This window comes from Apostichopus japonicus, chromosome 20 (genome assembly GCF_037975245.1).
Source record: "Apostichopus japonicus isolate 1M-3 chromosome 20, ASM3797524v1, whole genome shotgun sequence".
Classification (NCBI taxonomy): domain Eukaryota; kingdom Metazoa; phylum Echinodermata; class Holothuroidea; order Aspidochirotida; family Stichopodidae; genus Apostichopus; species Apostichopus japonicus.
Window position 1 is genome coordinate 6,952,879 of NC_092580.1, and position 26,334 is coordinate 6,979,212.

Here is a 26,334-nt window from a genome sequence, read left to right on the forward strand (position 1 = left end):
TATAATTATTTGTGTGCATTCATTTGATTAGCTGCTGACTCAAATGGCCAAAACGAATCACTTGCATATACAGAGAAGCTGACAATGCAAAGCACTTAAATCTCGATTAAATCTTTCCTTCAAAAATGTTCTCTTAGTACTTTAAATACAAATTCAAGCAGTTTACATATGCCTTCATAAAATTTTGTTCCGAAAATATTGTTGTCACCAACAAACGAGCATCCTTCAAAACCCATCTTACATTGTTGCTAGGTGTGGAAACTGTCAGGTGACATATCACATGACTTCAGACAAATACATAGCTGCTCCTGTAACTTATCATAATAATCTACCAAGCGTTGCTAGTCTCAAAACTCGGGTACCCTTCAAAACCGACCGGCCATCATTCATTGTTGCTACACATATGACTGTCAGGTGACATATCATGTGACTTTAGTTAAATGTAATCTACCTATTGTTACTGCAGTCTCAAACTTCACAAAGGACAGTTTCTAAATCCAGTACATAAATATTTTAAGCTAGGTTTTAACGACACCCAATACAAACCACAAGTATGCAGACAAAAAATACCCTTTTAATAAAGGGAAAGTACATCTCAAAATGTGATAGAGATGGATAGACTATTAGACTCCTCCTAACAAATCCCATACAGAGATGAGAGGATGCAGCAATTTATTTATTTTATTGGACGAATATATTAATGTCGTGTATAACATTCTGTAACATGTTCCTTGCAGATAGTACAGCATGTATCTGCTTCTGTTATCTTTCCAATCTTTAAATGCTCTTGTAACCTTTCTTCATGAGGAATTCTTCATCAATAAGCACAAAGATGTCTTCACCAAGTTTCTTAAAAAATGGTTTTTGCTACCCAATCTTTTATATTGTCCTTCCAAACAAAAGAAAGAAAAAAAAGCACACACATTACAACAACAAAAAATTTGTCACTCAAATGAAAGACAAATATACAATATTGGTACTACGACTAATCAGTATTTACACAAACATAACCCAAAGCGATTAGAAAATCGAGTCACAATATGTGTTATCGGCAGATCATGTACACTATTGTAATCCTTGTATTGATAAGATGTTACGATCTTCTTAACTTTCAGCACCATTCTGCTCAAAACATCATTCTTTTCCAAACAGTGGAAAACAAACACTACCCTCTAAAAGAGGTATCTACATCATCAACCTAACTTCCTGCTCGTTAAACTAGCATTAATTAAAGTGCTTCTATTGTCTTGTAAAACTTTTAATCATTTCCTACCTAACATTCTCAAGAAAGAAAACTGCAAAAACAATTCAACTTATTCAAATAATTTAGGATTTAGCAGGTGTTTTTTTAAACAAAATATGTAAACAACTTTTCTTGACATTACCAAAAATATCTCTTCTTTTATTATTTCTATTACAGCAATTCTTCAAACATAAAATATCTACCGTCAAACTTCATAGGATTGGTGATACCGCCAAAGAGACATACATTCATCTTAACCCTAGAACCGTCAACGGAACTTTTGATCCTTTTTCACCCAGAATCCGTGAAAATAATTGCAGTCATTAAGACAATGTACACCTATATAAAGTTACATGTGATAGATGGAAAATGGTTACTGTGAACTGTTGGGATTATGCGGCTAGAAAGAAAATGGGAGTTTTAGTTAGAAAACGAGGTTTTAGTTAATACAACATGCTCTATATATGGAAATAATAATGAAGTCAACTGTAAAACTAACAAACATAATCATAAACATTATGGTCTTTGTCATAGCAATATGCACTACTTGCACCATTAAACAGCTCCGTCAACCTGAGTCACGTTTCCATCTCACTGTACATTAAGAAGTCTTTAGTACAGCCACACCTTTCCAATATGGTTAATGATTGTCCAGGGTTACACTAATTTCATGACTTAAAAACAACACGTTCATCACTGTACACTTCTGACTAGTAATTTATAGAGTGTCTGTAAATATTACAATCCTGAGACATCAATACAAAAGATATTTAAATTTAGAATCACCTTCCTTTATTTACCAGATGACTATAATTAGCAGAACTTATCACATACTATTGTTATGTCAATTATAAATTTGACAAGGAAGTTGTTAGCTTTACCAACACTTACAATTTACTTTTGTTTGCAAACAGACTAATTGCACACACGATATACCAGAGTAAAGTATTCTTGCAACTAATGTCCCACCCATAACAAACATTCAACAATCATAACTCTTCTCAGGATGCCATGGTTTGTCACAGCCCACCCTGATGGATGTCACAGCCCACCCTGATGGATGTCACAGCCCACCCTGATGGATGTCACAGCCCACCCTGATGGATGTCACAGCCCACCCTGATGGATGTCACAGCCCACCCTGATGGATGTCACAGCCCACCCTGATGGATGTCACAGCCCACCCTGATGGATGTCACAGCCCACCCTGATGGATGTCACAGCCCACCCTGATGGACGTCACAGCCCACCCTGATGGATGTCACAGTCCACCCTGATGGATGTCACAGCCCACCCTGATGGATGTCACAGCCCACCCTGATGGGTGTCACAGCCCACCCTGATGGATGTCACAGCCCACCCTGATGGATACCACAGCCCACCCTGATGGATGTCACAGCCCACCCTGATGGATGCCACAGCCCACCCTGATGGATGACCAGCCCACCCTGATGGATGATCAACGCAACCTGATGGATGTCACAGCCCATCCTTATGGATGTCACAGCCCATCCTGATGGATGTCACAGCCCATCCTGATGGATGTCACAGCCCACCCTGATGGATGACGTCAGTCCATCCTGATGGATGACGTGGGTCCACCCTGATGGATGACTTGGGTCCACTTACGGCCTGGAATCCAGTGAGTTCAACGTTTACAAGATTCTCAGACAAATAACAGGTAATTGTATTCAGCAATTTGCCCCCATCAGAATTAAAGCATTTATACCTCATCATGTTTGTAACTGGACTTATGTATTAAAACATACAATTCAGACTACCTGCTTGATTCGCAGAATTGTCGTGCTAGAGTTAAACGATTAAGCTACTTAAAGCGGCGTTATATATTTCATCTTCTTTGATACAAAGTATCAATGATGCCCAAGGTATTAACAGACCCACCACTCACACCTCAGTTGGTTTCCATATCTTCGTCGTCACTTTCCGAGTTTTTAGAGTTTTCGTCTTCCATGTCTTCTGACTTTGCGAGTGTGGCCAGACCATTCTGACTGAAGTCTTTAAGACAATCTTGTCGGATGTAGAATAAGACGTAGGCGGCCTTTGACTGAAAAATTAAAGGAATTATGGAAGACAGATTAAACAAGATTTTACTTTCAGCAACGACAACAAAATAAAAGGTCATTTAAGTTCATTCTTTTCCCCATACTCAAAGATCAACCACCACTTTTGTACTGTGGGAGGGGCGTAAAGTGTGAAGTTGTCCTCTGGAGTCTAAGGGGAGGAATGTTCCCTCCACTATCACAAAGATTGATCAAATGGATGGTGCTTAGATGCAAAATGGTGCTATAGTTTGCAACTTTTGAAGCAATGTTAAAGGTTGTACAGCACATGCATGTTACATATTTATGTACTGTGCACTAGGAATTTGTAATATTGTTTGTGAGAAGAGGTGGTTGTGCCTCTGCCCATACTATAATTACATTACAAGGCACTTTAGTAACAGTCTCATTCAACTTTATGAAAATAGCTCAAACCTTTCAGTTAGAATGTTTTGCTAAATGAGTCTCCTACTGTTCATTGAAATGTGATTGAATGTTAATGGAACTTGATTGGTTACATACATAGCATAACATTGATAACTACACATCCAGACTGAGCCAATCAAGGAGATGGTCACCATATTACAAACTAGAATATCAACTCTTTCAGCTTCTCTTACAACTGAGGGTTTGATTGGCTATTATTATTTTGTAAGCCTATCAGTGTTTCTGATTGTAGATGATTTACATACTACTGGAACAATAGGCCATCATACTCATCAGCAGCTAACGAGATGACTGGTAGGAAGAGTCTACCTTATACTATCATATCTGAGAAACAAGACATTAGGTCAAGTATAACTTGTACTTGTTTCACTTTATATTACAAGCTTTTTAACACTGGCCTGACATGTTTTCTGTGTATGTCTGTGATGGTGGTGAAACAATAAATAAAAGTGAATTCCTGGCAGAGGACAGAACTCACCAGTACTTGATCGGTGGAAGCGGCCGACACTGAGCTGTCATCAAAGTAATACCATTCATTTCTTGGAGCATTATTTGCATAGGCTGTATCTGTATCAATATATCAAAGATATATACAGAGTCTGTTAACGAGCCAGGTATCGTTATAAATGTACTACGAGGGGTTGTGCACAGATTCAGTCTTCATATAGTAGAAGACAGTGCTACTACTACTAACAACAAACAGGTATGAAAATATGTATTGCGCAGAATCAGTTCTTGCCCGAGTACTTGTTAGAGCATTTGACAAACTACGTGCGTGAAAAGTAACTGGAGAGAACCATTTGGCAGGAAACTGTGCTTGCATTACGGTAGAACTATGCTGAAGGTTCAACGCAATTAGTTGTAGTAAAGTGTGGGTATTATCATACAATGTGACTGGGGAATTCATCTGTTTGTCCCTTCGTTGACCTTTGTACAGTAAGCTATCTGGCTATGTGCTATGATTCATCTATGATGATGATCTGCATATGGTTTGTACACGCACAGCACAAGCAACAGATTGTGCATCAACAATATTGATAGTTCAAGACTACGAGGAGTGGTAAAGGTACACAAGATAAACAGTAGCAGCGGGAATATCCTCCAGTTCGGCTGGATTATCTGGGTCGGTATTTTAATCAGATACTCTTTTCACCGGGTACTCTCTTGATATACCTGGTATTTTGGGTATATTCGTTGATGACAGACTTACCGTCGGTATGGGTATGAACAAATAACCAGGTAATACCTGGTATATGGATATACAGACACATCCTACCCATCCACCCCTACTTATTATAATACTTACAGTGTCCTCCTCCAAGTCCTCCATAGTGATTGACTACTGCTTATAAGTCATATTTATAGTCGTGGTCTCATACCATCGGTATGGGTATGAATGAAATACTAGGTAATACCTAGTATATGGGTATACAGACACATTCTACCCATCCACCCCTACTTATTATAATACTTACAGTGTTCTCCTCCAAGTCCTCCATAGTGATTGACTACTGCTTATAAGTCATATTTATAGTCGTGGTCTCATACCATCGGTATGGGTATGAATGAAATACTAGGTACTACTTGGTATATGGGTATACAGACACGTTCTACCCATCCACCCCTACTTATAATAATACTTACAGTGTCCTCCTCCAAGTCCTCCATAGTGATTGACTACTGCTACTAAGTCATATTTATAGTCGTGGTCTCCTTTCGTCCCAGCTAAATATTCAGTCATGTTCAAATCTCTGCAACCAAAAAAATATTGAATGCATGAATTTGTTTTTCAATTTTGGCAGTTAGCTATGTTGCCAGCAAACATATCTCAATATAACTACAATGTTTATTACTGATTGCATGAAAAATAAACATTCTGTATTCATGGCACAGCCACTCATGCTAAAATCTTGCCAGTTTTACAATTGGAGTAACTACCAACTCAGGTATCATACAGTTCAATATCCAACAGAACCTAACACTTTCCTTGACTTTTCCTAGAAAATGTCTTATCATCTGACAGTGGAGTAGTTTCATCTTCTTGCCTACCACCACAAAGACCATTAAAGGTAAAAGTTTCAAGGTTTACAGTCTAGTATCAAGGACTTAATAACAGTTAACCCATGGTCACTGATAACTTGTTACTCCCACACACCAATGTGTGCACAATTTAAATCACTCATGGAGTACAACAGCGCACCACATATATTGTTCCTCAGACAAATTGTTCCTCAGACAACCATCAGGATATGTTTATAGAGGGAAAATAAATTAAGCTAACCCATGAAACCGTAGGCTACCCATAAAACAACAGGTAATCCATAAAACCATAGGTAACCCATAGAAACATAGGTTACCCATAAACCCATAGGTAATCCACAAAACCATAGGTAACCCATAAAACTCACCCCTGATCGTTACTTGCTAGAATTAGACCATAAATAATCAGCGGCCATAAATAACCACACTACTAGAGTCATGTTGACCTTAAACTTGATTACTCACGTTAATGGGTATGTAACAAAGGTGTCGAGTTTATCCCTAGAATATCGGTTACATGAGAATCTCTTGAGATGGATCACCAGCACCTTAGGGAGTTTCCAGAGATCAAACTTTTTGGTTGCTTCTTTGTGTTCCTCACATGATGGACAATACCTTTGAAATAAGCAACAAGAGAAACATTTATCATTAAAAGTGCTCTGTTGTTTGTAATTCCATAAACACATCAATAAACCATTACCAAAATATAGCAATGGTTACGTGTGAACAAAGAATGAGATATGAATAAATATCTACAGAACATCATGGGAAATCATTTATTTAATCCTTTGTGTTGTGCAGCCGTAGTAACCTGATGGAAAGTATGATTGTGGCTGTGAGAGGATTTAACTAAGCTTAAAAGCAAAGTATAAAAGAACAAAAGAAAAGGAGGGGAGGGGGGACAGGGACTAACAGTTACCCCTTTTGAGTTTTACTTGCAGTGGGCAACCCCCTCACTTCATAGTGTTAACAACTGAAGGAAAGAAACACCAATATGAGATAGGGATGGTATAGATGACATCTATGACACCCATTAATTATATGAAACGCCCAGGGGACTAGGTGAGTGATACACACCCCCCCCCTCCCCCGGCTTGGCCTATCCTATCTATTCAATCAACAGATTAACAATAAATAACAGAGAATTATAAAACATAACATTCCCGTATCTCACTAAGGGGCACAAATAAAAACTTCTACCAGACTTGCAAAATGTTAAGCACCTACCAGGAATCTTCCTTGTCCAAAGTTTCTTCCAATAAAAACAATTTGAGGCACTCAGAGAGGTTGATAGCTTGCTTTTTAGAATTATTCTTTAGATTCACAGATTCGTCTTTATCAAGTTCCTGTAGAAAATAAGAATTTAAGTCAAAGCCTGGTTAGAGCATGATGTGTTTCCTACCATGGAAACTTTGTCAACAACTAACAAATTCCTGTAGCTTGCTAAAGCATTGCAGTATTAACTCCACTAAAAGAGATAAAACGCACAAGATAAAACAAGATTTGAAGCAGATTTAGTCCAGATGAATTGATTATTAGCATTGAGTTTCTTCTTCTATAATGTTTTGTTGGATGCCAAACTTCTAGTTACACCAATTAAACAGCACTGGTCAACATCACCAGCAGGTTAAGCAGTCTTGTTCTAATGCAAGCACTTAAAATATGTCATTAACATTCAATAGACCAGTTTCTTGCTTTGGTGTTGATAAAGCTTACAATGCTATATTAATGTTAAACTCTTATCAATATGAAGCTCACTAGCATCACCAGTCCTCTGTTTCTTTCAAATAATTAAGGAGCTTTCTTCATTTTTATCAGTATTGGCTTGCTAACTGTCTATTTAAGAACACAATATTCAATCAATAATCAGTTATTACTCTGACCGATTGCAGTTTTAATACGAGCAAGGTTTGATTAAACTGGTGACCAAGAGCGTAGGAACCGGGGGGGGCTGGGGGGCGCCAGCCCCCCAGTGAAAAATATAAAGGGGGGGAAGTATCATTCCGCCCCAGACTTTGCAAGTCAGAAAACCCCTTTTTCATTTCCAAATGAGAAAAAAATCTCATTTGGAACACCAAATTGCATCTAAGGCCAGGTGAAAATGCAAAAGTTTTTACAAAATGGAGTGGGTGTTGAAGTGTGCTACATTGCACCACATTGCATCTGAGGCCACCTGGAAATGCCAAAAAGTTCCAAAGGGGAGGGGGAAACCCCCTCCCCTTAGACTCCTCCCCCAGGCCGGCCATCAGTCTTCAGCCCCCCCCCCCACTCAAAAGTACCTTCCTACGCCACTGCTGGTGACCAATAACAGAGGCTTCTTTAATGAATCACAAATGTATGTCAAAACATAGTTGTCACATCAGTTATAGCTCTAAAGTGATCTCTTCCAAATGAATTGAAAAACTGGCCCTCTTTGCTCCTGAAACACCACATTACTCTCAAAGTTTGACTTGAAGACAACCATTAGTACTTGAGACATTTCTGTCAGCTACTGGCTAAATAACAAGCTGCACCACCTTGAAGCAAGCTGGTTACCATTTTGGCAAGAATGACAATAAGCTCACCTCTGAAGTGGCTTCATTAAAGAACTTCTCTTTGGCCCGGAGATTCCAATCCAAAGAAACGTATGTCCGATCTGAAATATGAGAGGAGTATGGTGAAGGTAAGAGTAGCCACATTGGGTTGTGAATGAGGGGATGGAGAAGGATGGTAACAACTTACTGGTTAGTTTCTGACATCTTTCACCTTGTAACATTAGCAAAGAGAAGAGGCAGGCAAGCCAGGAGGATGTAAAAGGTTGAAGTTGGAGTGGACAGATGAGGGGGAAGATGTGGATACAAAAAGGAGGGAACTTACTTGTTAGTTTCAGAGGAGTTCCATCATCTCTTAGCTTGTGGACCTCTGAGCTACCATAAGGGTTGACCACAGTCAGGTTGAACATTCTTGGTTTCTCCTTCTCCTTGAGAGGAGGGATGGTCTCCTTCTCTACCTCTTCCTTCTCTTTGTCATCTTCCTCATCACTGGAATCAGATTTCATCTTGGATTCTGTTTATCAAAATCATTACAGAATCCATTTGATATTTATGTTAAAGTAGAGATTACACAAATGCTGTTAATCTTTACGATTAAGTAGTCGGTGAGGTACTAGGATGGCACGTCAGTTTTGTATTCATTCCTGCTAAAGGAATGGTCACACATCCCCATTTCAAGGATGAGCGCATAGCCCAGCATTTGACCACAATCAGGCCAACATGAAGTCTTGGTGAATGAAATTGTTATGAAACCAGTGAAAACAGAGAAACAAGTGCAGTGTCCCAATTCTCAAAGGAGAATTAGCAAATCCCCTAGAGACTCTACTCAGCACCACTTCCCAGAAACTACCATTTTGAGAGAGGTCATGATAATCTGGTTCCTGATGGGTTTTGAACCAGAAACATAATCATTGTGAAGTAGCCATTCTAGCCACTACAACACACCTTTCTTGGATGGAGTGATGTCAGGAGGAAACCACGTCTATGACACCCACAACAACCCACACCCACAACAACCCACCACCTACATCAACCCACACCCACAATTACTGACACCCATAACAATGTTTAAAGTCTAAACCTACCCCCATTTTGCAATTCAGACGGATTTTCCTCTTCCTCCTCCTCGGCTTCGTAGAACCAGTCATCATTTTCTGGATGAGACACAAACCAACTAGAAAAGAAAAGAGAGACAACATTAAAGGTATTGAGATTTCAACAACAGCTTGATTGTACAACTTCTAAATACAGTAGATCTGATATTTACACAAAACAAACAAAAGTGAGATTTCTTGCTAGAAACAATAAAGAGAGAAAGTTTTTGGTTTTCTTTATTCCTATAGATGTATGCATTCAACTGTAGGTCATAATACATTATTAACAGATACGTGTGCGTGGGTATAGCAAAACAAACTTTGGTATGCCACAACTCTCTCATTCATTCTTTCTTTCAGTTTTTTCTTGGGGTGGGGGAGGGGGGGACTTTTTATCAGGGGATGAGAAAAGGGTTGGAAAATGGGAGGGGCACAAAAAGGGCAGAATGTGTGATAATGGCAATTACTCTATACTTTGGTAACCCATGAACTAATGCTGTTGGAAGGAAGATTGTACAAGTTAGGAAGTCTTGCCTCATTTTCTTCAGAGCCGTCTCATACAGGTCTTGATATGTGGTTTTCTTCCTAGAGACAGGGATGATCATTGGAGAACCAAACAGGTGGTAATTGGTTGAACTGGAGAAGGAAGATTGCCTGACAAAATAAAGATAGAGAAATATCAGTTGTCTCTTACGAACATCTCCCGAGGAAAATGGGGGGGGGATGGGGGCATGAACAACGACTTCTGTCTGAGGAGTGAAGTGTCTATGTTGTAATGAATAGGTGTTGTAGGCAGATGCCAAGGAGGGAGAGGGTAAACTGACCTTACTTGACCTTTTACTTATTGTAAACAACCTAGCACCTGCTGGGTTACCATGACAATAATCAAGGACTGCTAAAACAATAAACAGACTGTCCATCTGTGAATTTGTAATGTATTAGGCAGACAATTTCCATGGTGAGCTAGGAGTAACATTCCAATTCAAGCCATGTTTGTTGCACACTTGGATCCACCAGCCCAGCTACTACAATTGTGTAGTACGAATGGATCCTCTACGCTAGTTACTACCATTCCATGATCCCCAGGTATTCTCTAGCATTCATTGATCCAGCAGATCCAAGTAATACATTCAGTGCTCTAATCAGTGACATAATCTCAAGACTACAGAGATAAGTTCCTACCCTACCAAACAGAGATCCAATGTTGGTAGGGTTGCTAGAGGATACTTGGGGATCTTGGAATGTTAGAATTGGTGACAAGGTCATAAACTCTGTTCTGATAGTCTGCAATCTCATTGTGTATAGGGACAATCACCTTGTTATGGATCAGCAAGTTAATCACATATGTAAGTCGACAATGTCTCATATTAGGTGGGTGGGGCAACTTAGGAAATATCTAGATAGGCCTGATACTAAGAAACTTATTCATGCTGTAATCCTGAGTAGGCTTAATTATGGCAATTCTCTTATATTTGGTGTAGCTACATCCCAACTATCAAGATTGCAAAGGATCCAAAAAAAGGCTGCTCGAATCGTCTACAGGGCGAACAGGTTTACCCATCACTCCTATACTGGGAGAACTACACTGGTTACCAATATGATTCCGTATTGACTATAAAATCCTCATTCTAGTTTTCTTGCCATTAAAACTGGTACTCCAACCTACCTTAAAGTTCTCTTACATCAGCAAGCTAAATGTAGTCCAATAAGTTTGTATTATCAATTTCAACTTCAGGTTCCAATGTCACGTACAGGATCTTTCAGTGACCGTAGCTCTCTGAATGCTGCACCACTTTTATGGGAACTCCCTCCCAGTTGAAATTAGGTCTTTAGATTCTGTTAATCAATTCAAGCACTGTCTTAAAACTTTTCTTTTCTCTCAACTCTATTAGTTTTTGTACATTCAGCACCTGTTAAGCGTACTGAACAACTTTTGTAGGAGTATCAGACTAGTTATTATTATTATTAGTAGACCAACTTGTCTATGTGTCATTCATTGATCCCCAGATCCAGATAATAAATGCAATCTCAAGGCTATACACAGTTCCAACCCTACCTACCTTGGTTCTCTGTGATAAATTGGCAGTACAATAGTTTCTGGATCGTCTGCACTGGTTACATTAACCTCAAACCTGTACAAAGAAATATAGAGATTGAAATTAGCCACTTTCATTTGCTTTTACCCAGCTTATGTCAATAAATAACACCCATGAAAAAAAACTTCCTGTAACTCTATTTTTTAGAAATTCTGTGATCTAGCATGTTTTTTTTAGTTAGGTTTAATGAATAATTATATGTAGTGTCACTAAATACATAGTATTGTGACTTATAATTGTGTGATGGAGAGGCAAAGTGTACTATAATTAAAGAAATACAAATATAATTAATATCAGTGCTAATAGCCCGTAAATATTCAATAGGATTGAGAGGTTCACCCACCATTACTTCTTATAGAACAAAACAATACAAGTTTTAATTATTGTGTTGGAATTTGGAAAAGCAAAAACTTCCTTGGGGTATATTGAAGTCTTATTTCAACACCTGTACATCTGACAAATAGGCATCTGTATAGTGTCTCTGTGGGGTATGTTGTCCACCTACCTAGGTTGGATATATATGAATGCAAAGTGAATCTGACATCACACCATTTTCATAATGTATACTATTTTGTTTTTTTGTTTTTTTTTCTGGTTATCAATCTCAATATGGATACTTCTGGACTACATTCTTGAGATGCTAAGTGTTTACATTGTCCTACACCTGGACTACATTCTTGAGATATTAAGTGTTACATTGTCCTACATCTGGACTACATTCTTGAGATATTAAGTGTACATTGTCCTTCACCTGGACTACATTCTTGAGTTATTAAGTGTTACATTGTCCTACACCTGGACTACATTCTTGAGATATTAAGTGTTACATTGTCCTACACCTGGACTACATTCTTGAGATATTAAGTGTTACATTGTCCTACACCTGGACTACATTCTTGAGATATTAAGTGTTACATTGTCCTACACCCGGACTACATTCTTGAGTTATTAAGTGTTACATTGTCCTACACCTGGACTACATTCTTGAGATATTAAGTGTTACATTGTCCTACACCTGGACTACATTCTTGAGATATTAAGTGTTACATTGTCCTACACCTGGACTACATTCTTGAGATATTAAGTGTTACATTGTCCTACACCTGGACTACATTCTTGAGATATTAAGTGTTACATTGTCCTACACCTGGACTACATTCTTGAGATATTAAGTGTTACATTGTCCTACACCTGGACTACATTCTTGAGATGTTAAGTGTTACATTGTCCTACACCTGGACTACATTCTTGAGATATTAAGTGTACATTGTCCTACACCCGGACTACATTCTTGAGTTATTAAGTGTTACATTGTCCTACACCTGGACTACATTCTTGAGATGCTAAGTGTTTACATTGTCCTACACCTGGACTACATTCTTGAGATATTAAGTGTACATTGTCCTACACCCGGACTACATTCTTGAGTTATTAAGTGTTACATTGTCCTACACCTGGACTACATTCTTGAGATGCTAAGTGTTTACATTGTCCTACATCTGGACTACATTCTTGAGATATTAAGTGTTACATTGTCCTACATCTGGACTACATTCTTCAGATATTTAGTGTTACATTATCCTACACCTGGAGTACATTCTTCAGATATTAAGTGTTACATTGTCCTACACCTGGACTACATTCTTGAGATATTAAGTGTTACATTGTCCTACACCTGGACTACATTCTTGAGATATTAAGTGTTACATAACCTACACCTGGACTACATTCTTGAGATATTAAGTGTTACATTGTGCTTCACCTGGACTACATTCTTGAGATATTAAGTGTTACATTGTGCTTCACCTGGACTACATTCTTGAGATATTAAGTGTTACATTATCCTACACCTGGACTACATTCTTTATATATTTAGAGTTACGTTGTCCTACACCTGGACAACATTCTTGAGATATTTAGTGTTACATTGTCCTACATCTGGACTACATTCTTTATATAATTAGAGTTACATTGTCCTACATCTGGACTACATTCTTTATATATTTAGAGTTACATTGTCCTACACCTGACTATTCATTGATACTATTTCAAGAGCAGGCTAAGAGTACTTACAAATAGATGGTATCTCTGTCTGTTATGTGGTTTAGAGGTTCATTACCCAAGTAAACCTTATGAAACCGATGGTTGTAAACATCTGTGACAACCAGCTGGAATTATAAAACAGGAAATGAGAAAAATAAAATAAAACAGGTGTGAAAGAGCATGCCTGTCTATAAACTATCATAACATTAAGTCAAAGAATGGAATATCATAAATAGTATATAATAGGGAATGTTTAATGACAAGATATTTGAAAGATAATAGGCTAAGTGCCCGTGAGATTAATCACAATCTTATCGAACAACTTCTAAGGAAAGTGGAAATGAGCATTTCAAAATTCATTTCTCAGCACAGTAGACTTGTATGATCAAAAGAACAGAGGTAAACAAATGAAAACATTACAGGATATACTGTGAAATAGAAGACTTAATTCAGACAAATTCCTCTTATCATCATGAGGAATAATTTACCTATTTTGTGATATTTTTCAGAGGCACATCAATTTTTGTTGATGAGGATAATGATATTTATTTCAATCTTTCTAACAACAAAAAAAAGAACAAGTTTTGCTTTCAGGGAACCAAGAGAAGGCCATATATATCTATAAATGTCAAATGTTGCTTATTACACAAACACAGAGAAAACAAACAATTTAATGCAAACAGGAAGAAAACAACCACAAACAGGAAGTAAAGAAACAGTTCAAAGAACAGAACACCATGTAAATTTGACTAAGCTTATCAAATGTTCATATAAATAATAAAATAATAATAAACACCATGCAAACAACTTATTCAAGCTTTACTCAGCTTTATCTAGAATAATTAAGAATAAATAATGAAATAATAAAAGCTAAGATAATTGTTACAAATGTCAAACTCACATTATCGGCTGGCACATGTGTAATTTTTGAGACGGCTTTGCAGAGATCTAAGATACGGCCAGGCTTTTTGACCACAACTTTCATCTGTAAATTAAATAATGTGAAACATGATCATGGTTTCTCACAAGACTGGCTTGACGTCTCTGAAACTGCTTCACCATACTTCAAAGATAAACGGTAACTTCTGCATTTTCTTCTTTCACAATATAACTATGTAATCACAGGACTGAGAATGAACATAAATTAGTGATAAGTTTGTTGAAGGGTCAAACATGTTTCTAACAAGGGTTATAGATGTAGGAATAAATGGCTGGGTTATCATACCGTAATAGCTCATTTGTTTGAAATTAAGTTGTTTCCTTATTTGTATGTAAAATTACAATCAATCAAATGTTATAAACCACAAGTTTCAAGATGAAATCATTTATAACCAAAAAGGTTTGCAAATTTGTTCATTTTTTCCAAGACAGTTTTCCACTGTTCAATGGCTTCAAAAAAGAAGAAGAAGAAGAAGAAGAAGCAGTTAGCAAACTGGTTGTTGTGGTCAATGAAGACCCTGCAGGGATGCTAGTGTATGGCAAGATATATTGAATGTACCAACATCAGCCTACTTTGAAACTTTAAATCAACAGCAGAGAAACATGTACTAAGTGCTTACCTGCAGCGGCCTACTCTCACCATCCAACCGTACAAAGAAAACTTCCATCAGACGTTCTTTCTTAACAGGAAGCGGCAAGCTGAGGAAGCAGAAGGGGTCAAAGGTGACAGAGACTTTACTACAGGTTGGACAGACCAGTTTAGATTTGAACTGTCCATGAAACAAATCCACAATGATGGAGTGGTTTCTCTTCAGGTGGTTCTCCCAAGATTCTGCTGCTACAATCTGATCAAAGAAAGAAGAAAAACAACAACAAATAATTTAAAGTTGATGATAATGATACCATCATTATAATGATACCATCAAGTTGATGATAATGATACCATCAAAAGATAAGCTTACCATAAAACTAGACCAGTATGTAAAAGAGCTGAAGATGATTGGAAATGACAATAAAACAGAATTATCAAGACTAGAAATTTTTCTTTGTTGCAAGTTCTTGGTTCCAGCAGTTTAGATCTGGCTTGCAGTAGGAAAGGAGGGAGTAATAGGTAGGGGGGGGGGGGGGGGTAGTACCAATTATGCAGGACACCCCTCTAATGTGACACTCCAGCATAATTACCTCATCTGCCCTACCATCACTGTCTTTCAATTCTATATAAGGCTTTTTGATGATTCGATTTAAATCTTCGTGCAATCCATCCAAAAGAAATGCCAAGAGTTCTTGTGAATCCTGTTGCTGAAAACCTGAAAACTGAGGAGCAAAGCGGCCAACTTGCATCTGTGGGGACAAAAAATGGAATGTACATGTCAAATGATTATAATTCAGAAACAAGTAAGGAATGTGTATAATATATATGTTTTACAAATACATCATAAACTTTAGGTATTTTATTACATTTTGGAAGCTCTATAGTTTACATGAGCATCAAAGACTTTGGGAGATTTATTAGACATAAAAAACTTTTGAAAAAACATTCACAGTTAAGCCTTTGAAATGAATAAGGCCAACAATGACTTGATCTTTAATGGTACCATAGACAGTTAACATAGTATCATGTAAAGTGTAATATATTGAAACATTTCTGGTACTGTAATCTTTTCACATTGTAAACATAATGGAGGTGGAGCATTGTGGTCACATAGCATGGCAATAGCGGGCCAGATCATTACATTGTGTCCTTGTGTGGGCCAGTTTGTGGCTGCATCTTACTAGAGCCCCCAGGGGACACTTACATGTGGTATTTTGTAGTACTCCAGAAACGATTGATTGAATTGTGAACATATTGGTGTGTGGGAGTGACAAGTTACCAATCACCCGGGTTAACTGTTGTGAAGTCATGTAAAAAGGACTTGCCTTGATACATTTTATCTCTTTAAAGACTCAGTATGTGTTTGCCAAATTAAAGCTTCAACCTTTCCAGCTTACTGCAGTGAAAGTTCAATGAAAATGACAATGCAATTTTTATATCAATATTCATAATTTTTATTGAATTATCTTTCGTTAAAGATGTTGAGCTGAATAAAATTTGCCAGATTTATTAACGAGTCCGTAGTTTCTACAAAAAACACAACAGATCATGTGCCAATCAAATCTCTCGTTTTTGTTTACGACCATTAGGCCTAGGCTTACTTTTACTCTTGTGACTAGCAAGTCTTAGGTCCCTGCTCTTTTTTCTTTCTCTCGGTCGTACCGATGTAGCTTGCGAAATTGTGTCATTTCCTTCCATTGCAATGAATAAACAGGTGTTTTCAAACGTTCCCTGTGTGTGTTAAAATCTTGATCTGACTGCATGTGTAGACTATTTTGTTTACATTTGTGTAATGAACATGTTGACATGGGCGGTCTCAGTGATTTTATGGAAAATCGTTTGCGCCATAAGGGCAACAGTAATTAAATTTCTTTCTTTCGATTGCGACAGCTTTTCTCCATTAAACCCACCTGGTCAGAGTGCATTTAGAATAAGAATCATTGAATCTGCTTCGGAAGTTTGTTTTCCCAACTTTATCAGCAAACACATATTGAGACTTTAACTGCAATGATTGCGGGGTATTTTATGACAGTTTTCTCACCTTGAAGTTCCTTGGTATCGTGTAGCCGTACATGCCAGACCACATATGTTTGAGAAGTTCTGCGTAGGATTTAGCGATCTCTCCGTTCATTCCTAAAGGATTGTCAAGGTTCAATTCATCTTTGTACTCATCATCTGTGAAATTAAACCAGAATATTATTAAAGATGATTACAATATATTGTATATCAATTCTAGTCAATCCATGCTTTAAACTATACCAGAAGACTGGCAGAGGGCTGGCATGCCTGTAACCCTAACCGTAACAAAGAAATGAAAGGTTTTATGAAAATTGTACAAGGTATTGAAACATCTTCTGTGGAATTGTCTTACATTAACAGTCTGATACTTCAATGCAAACACAGTTTTAAAGGTTTTCAGTGTCAACCTTAACTGTAATCAGCCTTACTTTTTCAATTTAAGATCCCCTTGGTATGGAATTCTCTTCCAAAGGCCCTCAATCTTACTGCAATTACAGAAATTACAGCTGCCTCAACATGGTAGTGTCCAGAACTAAAGTTAATGCTAATAATCCACATATTCACTAAATTATTTCTCTCAAACGTTTTACAGAAAGCATAAATTCCTCAAAATATGCCCAGTGATTGATTGTACTGAAACTACAGGCTAGAAACAAATGTTTCTACCAAGAATACAGCAGTTAGTCATCAATGCAACAGATAGTGATGTAACACTCAAAATAAAAATAATCATCTTCAGAGCTAACTGAAATCCCTTCTCTATTTCTTGCTCTCAAAGGATGATGTAAGGCACAAATTGATTTGATATAATGAAGACCTTAACCTTTCCATGTTTGGGAAATCACATTTTAAACATCTCAACAGTTAAAGTGCCTGGACTACTGAGTCTAACATATTGACCACAAGGTCAGTTCCTCAGATATAACACAAACCTAAATAGGAAAAAGATAAACCTTTACAGCCTCAAATAACATACTTACAAAGCATTACCAATTTTTCAGAGACAGTCAATTTGAATGTCATCCTAGGCTGCTTTTGTGTACTTGTGAAGTTAAAAGCTACAATTTATAACACAATGGATTAATGTTAGCATTTAGACCTGCACTGAGGAGTTGATCTCAACTGCAAGTTAGATTTAAAGGTGCACGCCAGATATTTTAAAGCTGAATATCTTGGTACAGATATAGTTACAACATAAAACAGTGTGGATATCAACCAATTTAAAGTCAATTTGTCCTGACTGTGTAGCATTCCTATTTCAATGTACAGACTTACTGAGGAAGTACTTGGTAAGGAGAGGTACGTTAGACATGCACTGAAGGGCAGAGTTCATAAAACATGTGTTGCCAAGGTTACTAAGACCACAGAGACCCGGCTGGACTTTTGGGCCACCAGAGTAGTTGTTGTGGTTGTAGGCAGAGCCCGATCCTCCTCGAGTTGCATAGGTAGAACCATAACCATAGCTGTACAAGAATAAAAAATTGAGAAAATATTGATGGATGGAAATTGATTTTGAGATCTTGATAATGATTTTACTATATACAAGATTTGCAAGAGTTTCTCTTAAACTTCCTCCCTAATTTCCTTTCATTGAAGTGACTATGACTAAGTTATATGTATTTGTATTCTCAGAAGAGTTTTGTTTATTATTATGATCATATATTTTCTGTTAATATGCTCTTTTTTCTCACCATGTTATTTACACTGAACTGCTGATTTGATAAGTAAATGAATTGAATTTGTTTACATGACCATTCTATCTCAAATTGCATACATGCAAGAACTATGTTACTTTACTGCAGGCAATAGTTAATATAAAACAATTTGAAACTTCCTCATCCAAAAGGAATTCAGTTTAGGTACTACTGGTGTAGAGTTCATTCTTGGATTCAAAGTACAGCTATGGCTACCAATTCTACAAGTGATATTTCTGTGCTGCAAATATCCAAACAGCCTCACCTACTTTTACCAGAGCCATTATTGGTGATATATTTACTAGAGCTACGAGTGTAAAATATTCAACCAGCCTCACCTACTTTTACCAGAGCCATTGGTGATGTATTTACTAGAGCTACGAGTATATGTTGTCGGAAGTTGCCTCGTCCAGCTCCCATCTGCGTTCTTCTGTTCAATCACTAGCAGCTGTGGCAATTGAAACAAAATCAAATGGAACAGATTTCTCATTTATTCTTTTTCATTCTTCTACCCAAATCACTACAATTATAATCTGAGCAAAAACAAAATATGGGTGTGTGTATGTGTGGGGGGGGGGGGGGGGGAGAGATCAAGTTCTGAAATAACTGATTAAAGAAAGCAATAATGGCTGAGAGTAATAATTATTATTTCTGCTGGTCAGAACCAATTGACCTGGTAAGACTGAGGAAAACACCAAGTTTGCTTCATCATAAACCAAAGAAATGCAACAAGGCAGTGGGGGGGAGGGGGGAAGTGGATTATAAAGAAGACTATTATCTTCCTAAATATACCCATAGCATGAAAACTGTAATGGGGGTCAGTTGATCATGCAGAAAACATGTTATCTCCTGCCTGACACGATACTACCCGGTTCCTAATTTATTACCTGAATCCTACGCAAAGTGTGATTTCCAACAAAAAAAAACAAAAAAATTGGCAAACCGACGGTTAGGCAGATTTCCCATTGACTTGTGGTGTTAGGCTACAATGTGGCCGAAGATAACAGCAATAACAAAGGTACCCGCCCGACGCGATACTACCCGGTTCCTAATTTATTACCCGAAGCTTACGCAAAGTGTGATTGTTTTAATAAAACATTGCAAACCAATGGTTAGGCAGATTTCCCATTGACTTAGTGTGTTGTTAGGCTACCATGTGGTCGAAGATAACAGCAATAACGAAAGCTTTCCATTGATATCTTATAACTGCGTCACAATTTCAGCTAATAAACAGATGGCTAGGCTAGATTACCCCCATTGACTTAGTGTGGTGTTAGGCAACCATGTGGTCGAACGTAACAGCAATAACGAAAGTATTTTTTCCATGGATGTCTTATAACTGCGTCACAACTTCAGCAAATAAACAGATGGTTAGGCTTAGCTAGATTTCTCCTTGACTTAGTGTGGTGTTAGGCTACCATGTGGAAGAAATTATTATTTATTCATTCGTTTATTTCATAGAAGGAAAGGCTGACAAGGAATTTTACGAGATGTTTATTGATTATAGACGGGATAACTAAAAAATAGTAATCGCAAGTGGCTTTTTACTAATCGTTTATTCCAAATGCGATCAAATTGCGCGAATCGCGCAATCTCGCGGCTAATGCGAACCCTGGGCCTGCATAATAGATAGTAGTAGTAGTAGTAACAACTGTTTACGAGCTAAATTGGATATTTATATGGTTTGATCCAATAGACGTGGACGAGCAAGCATAAGCAGCGGCGGCAGTGCGATCTTAGTAGTAATGCTAATTAGAATTAAATAATTAATTTATTAACAAGTTAAAGAAAGAAACAAAAGCAAATAAAAATTATTGAGGGAGGTTTAATACCTTATCTTACACCTACGTATTTAAACATGAAAACATTGTCAGTAGAGAATATAATGCATTTATTACAGCATCCAATATGTAATTTCTTGAAAATCATGATACACGAGGGTAAACAAATTTTTTCCAGGTACCCGGATACCCGACGGGTAACGGCCCTCGGGTACACGGTTCCCGATTTTTGGACCCGTGTAAACACTATTATCTCCACTTTCTAACTATTTCAAATCAAATTCTAGCCAAGATCTGGTTTGCTTTACCAAAAGAATGCGCAGTTAAGACTTACTCATTTATCACAACCCACACTCTTAGCAATACATACAAAAATATATTACATGGACTGTGGATGCCCTTCCAGTATAGAAAAAGATTGTAATAAAATATGGGGGATTTTTCAATACTGGGTGGAGCTTATGGATTGTTTGAATGTTTCTATTTTTGAAACTGGAAGGGACAAATAAGTATAATTTGATGATAAATACAGTTTTATATTTTCCCCCTCCCATGTCTCTCTCAATGCAAACACATCTAAATTCTCTCCTACAGTAACAGGTTTTTACATGCCACATTGTTCTACAACAGGCACTAATGCAAAAATAAAAAAGCAGATTTTCAGATATAATTTAAAAAATTGTTAAGATAAAAGTACCTGTCCTTGATATAACTCTGCATCCTGAACTGTTTTTGTCTTTTGGTGCAAGGGTTCATAACTGTTACTCATGTACTTGTTCCATAACCTCGTCTCTTTGTCTTCAGAAATTTCAAACATCTCTCTCATCTTTTTTTCGATCGTGTCTGGAAGAGGAAAAAACAAGGGGAGTTCCCTCGCTGATAGTACACTCACTGATAGTAGCTCAACTAATGGTAGGTCACTCACAGAGTAGCAATCTACGGCATTCATACTAGCATTCGATTTGTTGATACCCTCACAGCACTTGGCATGTACACCATGTATGCTAAACCTTATGACCAGTTAAATACATCTTGTGCACCAAAGTGATAATTAGCAAACTAGTGGAAAGTGGTGTACCTATGATAACACTTCATTGGTTTCCAATTGTAAAAGGTTGACAAGGAAGAAGCAAGTGTATACCTCAGAGGGTAAGTTGGCAATTCCAGATACAATGTTCTCGGGGAGGAAACAGATAATCATTTATCTTGTTAAATGTATTTAGTCAAATCAATAAATGGTGCATACCTGCATACAGCAAAGTACTCCTTCCAATGGTGTTTGCTAACACCATGGCACCACTGATGCACCTAGTCCTCACATGTCTTTAGCATGCTACAACATTTCCCTGGTCCATTCCCCATTCATCCCCACTCCCCATGTCCCTAGCAAGAGAAAGCTTCCTACAACACAATACATACCTATTGTGTCTCCTTTACTAAATTTGGATGTAACAATGTGATCCAACTGACTGTTTTCACAAAGCTTAAATTCCATTAAGTAGACTTCCACCTTGCACCTCTTGACAAACATTCCATGCTCCACGACTTTTCTTGCCACGGGATCCTGTCTTGTGGTGGTACCGTACCAGGATGACACCTTCTCCCAGCCTTCCTTGGGCAAGAGGACATAATCCAGTTCATCGATCAGATGATCCTTAAGTTGAGACAAATCTCCCTCTGAATAACAGAGAACAGAAAATTATTTTAATTACAATTTAGCAATTAAATTACTGCAAAGTTTCAAAGTGTACATCATCAATAACTTGATTGAATGCATCACTCTTTCAGTCTACTCTCCATGTCCATGAAGCCTGTTGTGATACCGTATTTAAGCAATGCAGTGTATCTATGTATGTCTACTTTCTTTTTTCATTTTCATTTGGAAATATAATACTTTACTGGAGCTAGCTACATAGTTTGACATGGATTTTGGTTCATTATTTGAAAGATAATGGAACAAAAACCACTGATTCTTCAAGAAAAATGTTGGTTTAAGACCTAAAAGAAGGAAGCAGTTCTGCAATGTGAGTTAGATGAAGAATCGTCAAAGCTAACAACATTTCAGACAATGTGGGGTCGATATCGGTACAGGAGAATGCCTTTTGGTATCTCTCCTGTGCCTTAGCAGACGAAATACTCATCATGGCCCTTGGGGAAAGGTGAGACAACACTTGAAGAAGCTAATAGTGATCATGACAAAAACTTCAAATGCTTGATGCAACAATGTAAAGAAAGAAAGCTGAATATAACACATGATAAGATTGATAATATATATGTATATTATGCATGTAAGATATATTATATATACATGTACTTTATGTAATTGTCTTACCTATGTATATTATGAATGTTTGTTATGTAATGTGTATCTATAATATTTATCCATAATATGTGTTATATTATGTACCTAACTTATGCATCTAACTAACATATCTAGATATATTTTCCTTTCACATTCTAAAATCAGAATCAGCAACTTTTTCAGTACTGCATTGGAAATATGTATCCTTATCATTAACATTTCCAGTTTTAAATAAACACAGCTTAAATTCAAGCTGTTTCTATGAACCGAAATTCAAAGAGGTACGACTGGAATTATGCAGGGCCGGATCACAAATTCTGGCAATTCTGGAAAAGTACATAAAATCAGGGGGAATTTCTGGCAACACTTTGAATACTGGGACTGTACTTGAATTCTGGGGCCTGTCCCTGAGATCGAGGATGTCTGGTAACCACATCATATTGTCCTCTAGTCGAGTTGCAAAATTTTAGGCTTACATGAAATGGTCTCAATAATTATGTAAGAAAGATTAAAAGTGCAAACATACATCTTTAGAGCACAACCATTTCAAACAGTAATGGCAAACATAAAATAATCTCCTTTCATCATTTCATGAGAATGGGACTTTCTATAATTCTGATCTTTTCTTCTCCTTTGATACAATGGACTGCCCTGACCGAGGGGACAATCCAGGGCAGCAAGCTGTCTTCCAGCTCCTAGTTCAGGGTAACACTATTAGGTTGCATTTCAGATTTGAGCAGCTCTGCACAGCAATCCACATGGATAGTCGTTTAATCATGTTGCTTGGGCCTATATATTTACAGTGTGTGTTCAGTGTCAATTACCATAAGTGTGGAAAAAAATAGTGTACATGGGTGTCATACCCACAACAGTCATGTTATTGTGATAGTCTAGAGTCACAGGGGCAGACAACTACATATCGCTCCGATTCTTACTTGGTCTGAAACATACCTTTCAATATTCCTGAATTGTCTATTGGGCCAGGGTGTGATTCCTCATGTCCAGCATTGTAGGCATCCCAGCTGTCATACCCTACATACTTCTTCCATTGCTTGAACCATTTGCTATCAACAAGATACCTGAATGAGAGATAACAAAATTATAAGCACACTTGTGGGATCTATATATAGATGAGAAACATGTATAATACATCAAATTCAGGGATGATTCCTGTGACATTAGAAACAGCTGAACCAAAGAAACTTTGAACCAAAAAGTTCAAAACCAGGAAAGTTATGTATGCCAAACATTTAGTTCCAAGTATGAATTATGTCTACTTAAAATGTGCAGTATATTAGGTCTGGTATGAACCTTAATTATGACTAGTCAAAATTGAAAACTGGAATGACCCATTGTACATCATTTGATGTGGTGACAGTGTTCAGAGTCCACTTAGCAGTAATCAATAAATTAATGACTATTTTGTAAATTTTCTTAGTTAGCATATATTAGACATTTAAAACATCGCTGTTACCTTCAAATATGTTTCAAAGTTCAAAGGTCACCAGCTGTACTCAAGAAATATATTATTTAAACAAATATATTAAAAACATATTCCAGAGCATTTTACCTCACTGAGACATAACTGAACATTTCACAATATCTGAAGAAATTTAGGGAAGGTCAGAATCTCAGGTAAGTATGGTGGTGTATTGTAACAATTTGCATCTGCTATCGTGATATACATATTTAGCTGCCATGTTTGAGGGTCAAATTGTAGTCTCTCTTTGCAGGCAAGTTTAAACAACAGTCTCAACCAAACAGGCTTATATTAGCACAAAGAAAGAAGGAAATTTCAATTCTGTGTTCTAAGACACTTTCATGCATTACAGTACTGTATTTCATCCATTTACTGGAATTAAACAGTCTTTCATGTAAGTGCAAAATGTCAGTAATTTTTTCCTTGCTTCAACTTTTAAGACTCAACACCATGACAATTCTGATGGAATCTGATCAAAACATTGGTGAAATCACTCACATTACTGAAGAGTCAAACTAAACCAGACAACAAATTCAAAGAGATCATCATTACCTATGACCTATCAATGAACATTTGTTCTCTTGGCATCATGAAGTTACCTTATACCATAGTTTTATGGAAAAAGGGATGCTTCAAATGTATAACATATTTGTATTAAATACTACATCATACGTTGAATTAATACCACCACTAGATTGCTACTTTTTCATCTGCAAATAGATATATAAAAAAAATGGCCAATTTGTCAAAGGTGAGGAGGGTGTAGCTAAATTCAGAAAGGCATTTTTCACACCGTTTTGCTCCAAATTAATGATCTGATGAAGGTGAATTGAAATTGCATCTAGGCTACTTATGTACATACATAGTATAACAGTAAACAAATGACTCCTCAAATAGGAAAATGGATTCTGAACTTCAACAGCCTTACAAGTTTTCTCAAATGAGGTCGTCCAGCAGAGGGGGAGGGGGAACTTAATTGTAACTTTTGTTGTCAAACAAAACCTTGAATGAATTCATAATGAAGGACAAGGACTAGTCTGTCTATAATCCAATATGGTGTATCAACACAGAAAGTGACCTGTTCAAATTTTTTTCACAGGCAACTCGACCTGCCTGAGAGGGAATTGAAGAAAGTAACTGGGCTTGATGTTAGTGCTAGGAGTAGGACAAGCCAAGAAATTAGGCTTGTCACTTAGTCTCTAGAATAGTCTAGCCCCTATGTTATGTAGGCCTAGCCTACGATGGGCTTAGCCTAGATGCAAGACCTAAGTTTTCATGTTTATAAATCTTAAGCATGGTTTTGACTCTGAATTTGTTCATGTATGGTTTTCCACAAAGAGGCTTGTTTGGCATGTGTATGGGCGACTCATTAGTACTGTCCATAAACCGGCGTGAAATATTTAGGCTTAGGCTACATAGTACTACCAGTAACACTGTTACACTAATCAGCAATAAGCCTAGGCTACAGTAGGCTTACTGAATATGGTGAGGACGAAATAGCTGTAGCCTAGGCCTAGTAACAGCCTTCGGGAGTTTTTGATACCAAAAGTAACGTTGTGCCAAATGAGAATGTAAAATAAGCTATTTAAAATATGATACCAAGTTTCTCCCTTGATGAGCGTTTTCTGTAGAAGAGGAGTAATCTGCTTCTTTTGCTCGCTTATTTCTGGTGGGCCACCCTCAGCCATGTTCGAGAAATATCCTGTTTCGTAGAAAGTGAGCTTGTTACAAGTCGTTTCTTACTTGTCCTCGACATATGCAACACACAGAATTACATACATTTCTGTGGTATGTATCTCTGTGGACCATAGAAATAGAGAAGCCAATTTGTGCAATTCACGATTACGGCCAACAATTATACGTTCAGTATTATGTTGTACATTTCATTATACGAAATAGAGATTGGTGTTGGTCGGGTATGATGCAGGAAGTGCGCAAGGGGAACTCTTTATTTGTAAAAATATTTCGGTCAA

The 26,334-nt window shown here is 37.3% G+C and overlaps 1 protein-coding gene across 2 annotated transcripts; it reads right to left on the bottom strand.

Annotated features, from left to right (window-relative positions):
- LOC139962109 (ubiquitin carboxyl-terminal hydrolase 15-like) lies at positions 1-26,220 on the bottom strand. 2 transcript variants are annotated; one of them, XM_071962005.1, is made up of 22 exons: positions 25,961-26,220; positions 23,833-23,960; positions 21,999-22,256; positions 21,277-21,422; positions 19,154-19,246; positions 19,064-19,083; positions 18,380-18,567; positions 17,127-17,260; positions 15,676-15,834; positions 15,114-15,338; positions 14,456-14,539; positions 13,585-13,679; positions 11,476-11,547; positions 9,950-10,069; positions 9,407-9,495; positions 8,647-8,835; positions 8,355-8,425; positions 7,018-7,136; positions 6,256-6,405; positions 5,395-5,501; positions 4,229-4,317; positions 1-3,308 (listed from the first exon to the last, which is right to left on the bottom strand). In XM_071962005.1, exons 1-22 carry the CDS (start codon positions 26,047-26,049, stop codon positions 3,156-3,158), a joined length of 2,778 nt encoding a protein of 925 aa, XP_071818106.1. In that variant the 5' UTR covers positions 26,050-26,220; the 3' UTR covers positions 1-3,155. The 2 variants fall into 2 exon arrangements, with proteins under 2 accessions (XP_071818106.1, XP_071818107.1); XM_071962006.1 differs by lacking the exon at positions 19,064-19,083 and having other exon boundaries at positions 19,137-19,246; positions 25,961-26,219.
- Positions 26,221-26,334: the final 114 nt, after the last annotated feature.